Consider the following 6,954-nt stretch of genomic DNA (forward strand, 5'->3'; position numbering starts at 1 on the left):
TCTGGAATTCATCCAAAAATATAATAATAAAATTATTCTAAATAGAAACTGTCAGATATAAGATATAAGTGGAACGTGGCAAATTAAATACTCTTTGTAATTCGCAATATAAGTATCTTCTTTTCATAATCAACTAACTTTCTAAATAAAGCACCTAGTATCATCAAACTTGATTGAAATATTTTTTTTATCCGTTATATAAGTTGGAGCAAAAAATTAAAACATTGCAATTTAATCTCTTCATGTGACCAAATCATCCATTTCATAGAATACATACTTTACCCACTATTTAGAAGCCAAAGGTTTAGACATGGCTGACATCTATCAATCATATGACCAACATTTCTTTATAAAATAATAAGCAGTTCAAGCGAAAAGGTGCAATATCCTTTTATAAACTTGCGATTTCTAGAGGTCGGTCATGGAGATCAGCAGCATTCAGTAGGCATGCTGTCAAATCAATCATGATTAGCCACTAACTTCAGTTTAACAAGTCAATCTCGCATTTACACAAATGCTTCTACAAGTAGATAAAATAAGAGTCTGCCAATGTTGTATCCTTTAGTTGGTTGCCACACCAAATTAGGGAGGGTCTCACCATCACCCAATTGGTTGACACGAAGTGTGTCATTGATTCACAGGCATACTGAATTCATCAAGGCATAGTAAAATCTTGGCTCTTTGAAGATCAAAGGGACCGAGAAACATTTTTGAATTCATTCAAGCAAGTATGGAGTATCTTCTGACGCTTCACAAGAAACTCGCGTTCATTTTGCAGCACATCTATGGCACCAGGAGCAACAAACATGTCCATGAATTTCTCGTCGTTCACAGCAAATAAATCCAACCCAAGAGCCACAACAAGCCGATCTCGGCTGCACAAACAAGCACAGCAAGGTGGTATTATAGTGAAAGAATAATGATCATTGCATATACTTATGTAGACCACATTATACATTCTATGTCATTCAGTAGCTTGGAGAAAAGTATGCATAAGTAGTATCAATGATCATTAAGAGTGGATATAAGTCTGAGAGGAAAAGAAAAAAATTCAAATGAAGAAACATGAAATACCAGCATATGTAGTTATAGTGGTATTTATTAGAAAAAAGTTACCAACCTTATCTTGGCGAACAAATAACATCAACCAGAAAAGAAAACATATCATATAAAAATATTTGAGGCACTCAGTTAAATTGCAACAAGGTGATGAACATGAAACAGTGACACGGTTAAAAATAAGCGACAAAAGTCATCTTGAATCTGGGCATAGAGAGGTATTGGTTATATTAGTTCTCAAGCGCGAAGATTCTACACAAAGGGACTTGTTAAGTATTTGTGAAGTGAGAAAACTCCACTTATCACATAACACCTATACGTTTATAACTTGATTTAACATAAGATAGAAAGCTTACCAAGGGGTCAGGAACCCAGAGTTTAATGTCGATGTAACGCCTCTTTCAACTAGAACTTCACGTATACGTGCAAAATGCTGGGCAGCTAACAAACATATTTCTGAGTATGCTGATCCTGTTCTATCTCCATTTCCAAATAAAATGGAATCATTTTGCAGTCTAATATAGTCAGAATTTTTGCTATTTCCTGTCATTCTGGATGCTCTCTTTCTTGGTCCTACGTCATTGCAAATTCCAAGCTCCTTTCTAGGCCCACCAGGCTGATCAGGAGAAGGGGTCTCAGGGATTGTCATTTGGCTTTCACGCAGACTCTCGCTAACTTTTGCTGCTTTACCTGGTGTTGTTTCCTCCAGTGCATTCTTTTCTGGAGGTATATTTTCTTGATCCCTCCTTACATCCGAATTTGCATCACTCAATTCAAGAAAAAATGAAGAGGCTGAATTCTGGGGGAATTTGTTGAAACTTGAAGCATTTAAGCCAGCACATGATTGAAAGTCATTGAAGCAGACCTGTGAGTATGGACTGGTAACTGAATCAAGGTGATGCCTAACAAGCTGCTTGCACTGCTTAGAAAGATCCCTTAAGAACCGAGTGTAAGCACACCTTAAAGCAGCATGAAAACCTACATAGCCATCCATGTTTCCCATTTTTATCCCATCTTCAAGGAAAAAAAAGTACCAGTCAGTATTGTTTTTCCAATCAATTGCAAGAAATAAAAAAAAAAATTGGAGATACAATTTCACATGATCACTATTCAGCTCTATCAGTATCTTACAACGGACTGTATGCTTTATATCAAACTAGACAAAAAATAGTTAGAATCTAAAGGGTGAAATTCCAGAAAATATGACACAACATGAAATGAATTAGCAGTACTCCCAAAACACAGAAAGGTTAATCTCTGGAAGGACGGTCAAAATATTCAATTAGGTAGACAGGAAATAAAATTAGAATTCAAACATCACTTTGAAATATCATTAAGCTGAAGAAACCAGACTAAGTATATCTTTCAATTTTCTCTTCTCAGATTTTCCAATTTTCTTCTATTTCTTTCCTTCCCTCTTATTTTATATCTTTCTCGTTCCTACATTTCTCGAACCCCGGTTAGAGGGTATGAGACCATCTTTATCCAAGATATAACTTGAAGAAAAATAAATTTAACATTCTAGTAGTGAAGACAAAAGAATATAAATAAGACAGACAGGGTAGGCCAACAAGGAGGAAGCTTCACTTACATGCTGAATCGTGCTTACGGTTTCGCTCTAGAGCCAAATCAAATAAGTTTCCTAATACAAAAGCAAGGCGGTCACATGCAGTATCAAGAAGAGGAGCAAGCCACGATCTAGCAGCAGCACGTGCAATCTCTGCAGCAGCCTCTGTTAACCCTCTTCCCCCACCTCGGCCAGCATGGGCAAGTAATATATTCGCAACCTATTTAAAGTGATGATAGATACCAATGAATTTCAATTTGAAATGAAAGTAAAGAAAGAAGATAAAACATTTCTCACATCATGTGAGTTTATGAAAAGTATATAAATATATATATCACCTTTTCCCTTGAGATTGGGGGGCATTCAATGGAATATGCAGTACAGCGAAATTCATGCATCACCCTCTCAAATGCAGCCCCTCCATAAAGACGAAGACTGGCATTAGGGGGGTTCACATCGGTGCCAACACCAGGCCAAAACCCAATACCACTTTGAGACCGCTCTTCTGCCGTTGTTTTCCCCCACTGCTCAGGGGAAGGATCCGAAGCACCATCAATCAAGGCACCCTGTTGGAACATTTATTTCCAAAGTAGAATAGTTAGTTATTTGCATGTACATAATAATCCTCCCTTCATGACCAAGTTCAAAATGCATTTTTGTTTTGTCAAAATAATAACTATGATTACCCACCACATGGTTGCTGATAGAAGCTGCACACAGCATTGCAAATTTCCTCAGATGAGAAATATCTGAAGTGGCCTCAATTTTGGAATCCAATCCAGCGAGTTCACAAGTTACCTCAGTACACCTTTGCTCAAGAAGTGCAAGAGTTGATGGAGCAGCTTCTTTGTATTTCTTCTGAAGCTCGGACTCCAAATAATCCCTCAGACGGCCAAAACCAATATATGACTTGAACTTTTCTTCATCAAAACCTCCCTGAACACCGTCACGAAGATGATGCATAACCTCCAAGTCCACATTAGAGATCTGCCTGCGGAAGTCTTCATTTGAAATGTTACCCCTATCCTTAGGCAGGGCCACAAAAAAAGGGTGAGTGTTGTCTCCAAGATAACCACTTGCACTCAAATAGCGATCCACTTCCGACCGATCACTAAATTCCTGCATGTATCACATAACTAAGTGGTCATCACCAAAACCATTACTAACCCCCAAAAAACAATAGTATGTGTCATTTTACATACAAGGTTTGAAATCACAGTTGCAATAACAGTCGTGGCCACATTTCAATCTTCGATATTATAGCAATTCACAGTCAATGCGGTCACAGTGGCAATAACAGTCGTGGCCACAATTATAGTCGAATTGTGGTCACACGTACATCAAAAACCTTGATGGCGCAACCTAGACCGCAGTTGCATTGTAAAACTTTGAAACTATAACTGTGGGCAGATGTGGCTAACGAGAACTGTGGGCAAATGTGGCTAATGAGACCATAGTCGTTCTCACATTGTGAGGTGATCACACAGTCATCAAAAATCTTGATTTCACATTCCATTATTTAAAACATTGATTAGTACCTTGAGACGATTATCAAATTTGGAAACGACAATGATTGTACGTCTAAAGGAGGGATCAATTTCACGAATCGAGTCCAACCACAAAGAGGAACACCACTCAACGCTACTTTGCTGAAGAAACAAGAGTATACGGTGGGGTGGAGTAGCCAATGTCTTCACCATGGAAATAATCTCCTCAGGCGTGTTCTCCGGTTCACCCTTCTTAGCCTGCAATACAACCAATCAAATCACACACAAATTGCCAATTAAACAAACCATCACTTGAAACACTTTTCATTCAAACATAACAAATACCTTGAGAACAAAACCCGGGGTGTCGATAATGGTAAGGTTAGGACAGTGTGCATATTCAGCTTTGAGTACAATTGGCTTAGGAGAAACTGCTGTTTTGGTTTTCTTCAAAAGCTCCTCAGTCCGAGACTTTATAATGTCAGCAATTGTAGTTGCTGAAAGCACTGGACTTCCATACTCTTCTGAATCTTCCTCCTGTGTTTATTTGTTTCCAACACTCAAAATCCATCTTAAGAAATTTATGGTATTAACTAATAACACATACAAAATAAGACGGAACTGTTTCTGAAGCCGTTAATTAAATTAATAATAATCAGAAACTACGAATTGAACTAGTTGAAGAAATTGAATGAATTTACCTGGAAGCGACAGCTAGGTTCAAGAGCGGAGGGATCGTGAAGCATTTGAAGGATGAGAGGGCGACGAGTGCCCATCTCGACCTCACGGATATTGAAGCGAAAGCCGAGGAGGGCTTCGAGGAGGGAGCTTTTTCCATCGGACTGGCCACCAACGGCAACGATTTCAGGGATTGGGAGAGTCTCGCCGAAAGCAACAGCGGCAGCTTGGAGGCGATTGTAGGCCTCAAAGCGAGATTTGGAATCGGAATGCCTCCTTGACCTGGTGGTGGATGGGGTTTTAGTGGGAGTGGTGGTGGAAGACATGGTGGTGTTGATACGTATGGGAGAGAAGGAAGGGGGGAAAGAGGGGAGCGATACAGATGTAGTTTGAATTTGAATTTTGGACTAACGGGCATGCTCGTTCTTTTAAAATGCTTTTCTTTTCAAGCCGTACGCGTGTGTTTATAGTATATTATTATATTATTATTTTTAGTTTTAATTTTTAATAAATATAATTTAGATTATACAAAAACATAATAATAATAATAATAATAATAATAATAATAATAATAATAATAATAATAATAATAAATCAATTTATTATATAAAAATACTTTTAAAGATTTTGATATAATTTTGTGAATTTTTTACTAAAATAACTCAATTTAAAAAAAAAAATCTCAAAATAACTCACATTTTAGATGACTTCTCAAACTATCTCATTTTTCAACAAAAAGAAACACATTAAAACACGGGTGTCAGATCAATTGGCGATTGCTATCTAATTTAAAGAGGTGGGATCAATTGGATTGACTTCTACATTTAGTGTTGTCAATCCAATTGGCGTCTATGTGTAAGTTTTAAGTGGAGTCGCCAATTGGATTGACATCAGTGTGTGTTGTGTTATTTTTAGTATAAAGAAATGTGTGGTATGATCAGGGGTGTGTGAAAAAACTGGTTATCCATAATCAAATTGGTATCCAAATTGATCCACTTTAAAAAAACCAAACCAAATGCTAAAATAAAATTTGGTTTTGTTATTGGTTATCCAAATATAAACCGTTACTCATTATAAAAATTTGGTTTTGTTATTGGTTATCCAAAATTTACTATGTGTTAAATTTTTATTTTTTTTGTATGTTTTCATGTTTTATCACATTATAAATCAATTTTATATTTTAAATTTTTTTAAATTTTATAAAAAAATTATTTTAAAAATAAAAATCAGATTTTTTTTCTTTTCACCAAAAATATTATATTTGGATTTTTTTTCGAAAAAATTATATTTGATATTTTTTTCAAATAAAATTATTATTTTTTTCTAAATAAAAAAGACTTTTTTTATCATAAATATTTTGTATTTTTTTCAGTAAAAAAAATGTTTTTTAAAAAAAAATAGAATTCTTTTATTTTTATTTTTTTTCAGAATATAATTTTATTATTTTCAAAAAAAAATTATATATTTTTTTCTTTTTTCTGAATATTTGTTATTTTTTTTCTTAAAAAAATTGTTTTTTTTATGTTTTTTAAATTTTAAAAGAAAAAATATTTTAAAACCTCATAAAATTTGTTTATGAACAATTATGAGAGATTTTAGAAATTTGAACAATTTTTTGATGAGTTATTTATTTTATGAACAATTATGATTTATAGAGATATGATTCATAATTATTTTATTTTATGACCGTTTTTATGTAACACATCATACTTTGGGATTGTTTTTAATCGAGATATTATTTGTGTGGTGATTATAAAAGTCAAACTTAAAGTAATTTTTTAAAATAAATATTTTTTTATATAAAATAGTTTTATAATTAGTGAAAATAAAAAAGTTAGTTAAAAGAAAATAAAATTAGTGAAAATAAAACTACTTTTTTTTATAAAATTGGTTTTGAAATTGATTTTTTTAAGAAAATAAAAAATTGATTTTAAAGAAATTGATTTAAAACTATTTTTTTTTAACTATTTTTTTTATTTTAAAAACCGGTTTAAAACCGAACCGATCCACTTATAAACCGATTTCTAAAAAATAAATTGGTTTTATGAAAATGGTTTTAAGAACCAAACCGAACCATATATATGGTTCAATTTGGTTTGGTTCATGATCCATGCACACGCCTAGGTATGATTCATTTTTCTAACTCTGTTCTCATTATATTGC

General features: G+C 34.0%; 1 protein-coding gene across 1 annotated transcript; it reads right to left on the reverse strand.

The window, feature by feature from the left end:
* Nucleotides 1-245: 245 nt before the first annotated feature.
* LOC127075435 (dynamin-related protein 5A) lies at nucleotides 246-5,212 on the reverse strand. Its single transcript, XM_051016894.1, has 8 exons — nucleotides 4,815-5,212; nucleotides 4,459-4,650; nucleotides 4,165-4,371; nucleotides 3,317-3,745; nucleotides 2,965-3,192; nucleotides 2,651-2,846; nucleotides 1,416-2,073; nucleotides 246-875 (listed from the first exon to the last, which is right to left on the reverse strand). Exons 1-8 carry the CDS (start codon nucleotides 5,115-5,117, stop codon nucleotides 689-691), a joined length of 2,400 nt encoding a protein of 799 aa, XP_050872851.1. The 5' UTR covers nucleotides 5,118-5,212; the 3' UTR covers nucleotides 246-688.
* Between the last annotated feature and the right edge of the window lie 1,742 nt (nucleotides 5,213-6,954).

This window comes from Lathyrus oleraceus, chromosome 4 (assembly GCF_024323335.1).
Source record: "Lathyrus oleraceus cultivar Zhongwan6 chromosome 4, CAAS_Psat_ZW6_1.0, whole genome shotgun sequence".
NCBI lineage: Eukaryota > Viridiplantae > Streptophyta > Magnoliopsida > Fabales > Fabaceae > Lathyrus > Lathyrus oleraceus.

Coding starts and splice junctions, on each gene's coding strand:
- LOC127075435 (XM_051016894.1), bottom strand. CDS start 5,117: ATGTCTTCCACCACCACTCCCACTAAAACCCCATCCACCACCAGGTCA. Junction 2,847..2,964: donor CCCCAATCTCAAGGGAAAAG/GTGATATATATA, acceptor CACTTTAAATAG/GTTGCGAATATATTACTTGC. Junction 876..1,415: donor TCTGGGTTCCTGACCCCTTG/GTAAGCTTTCTA, acceptor TTGTTTGTGCAG/CCGAGATCGGCTTGTTGTGG.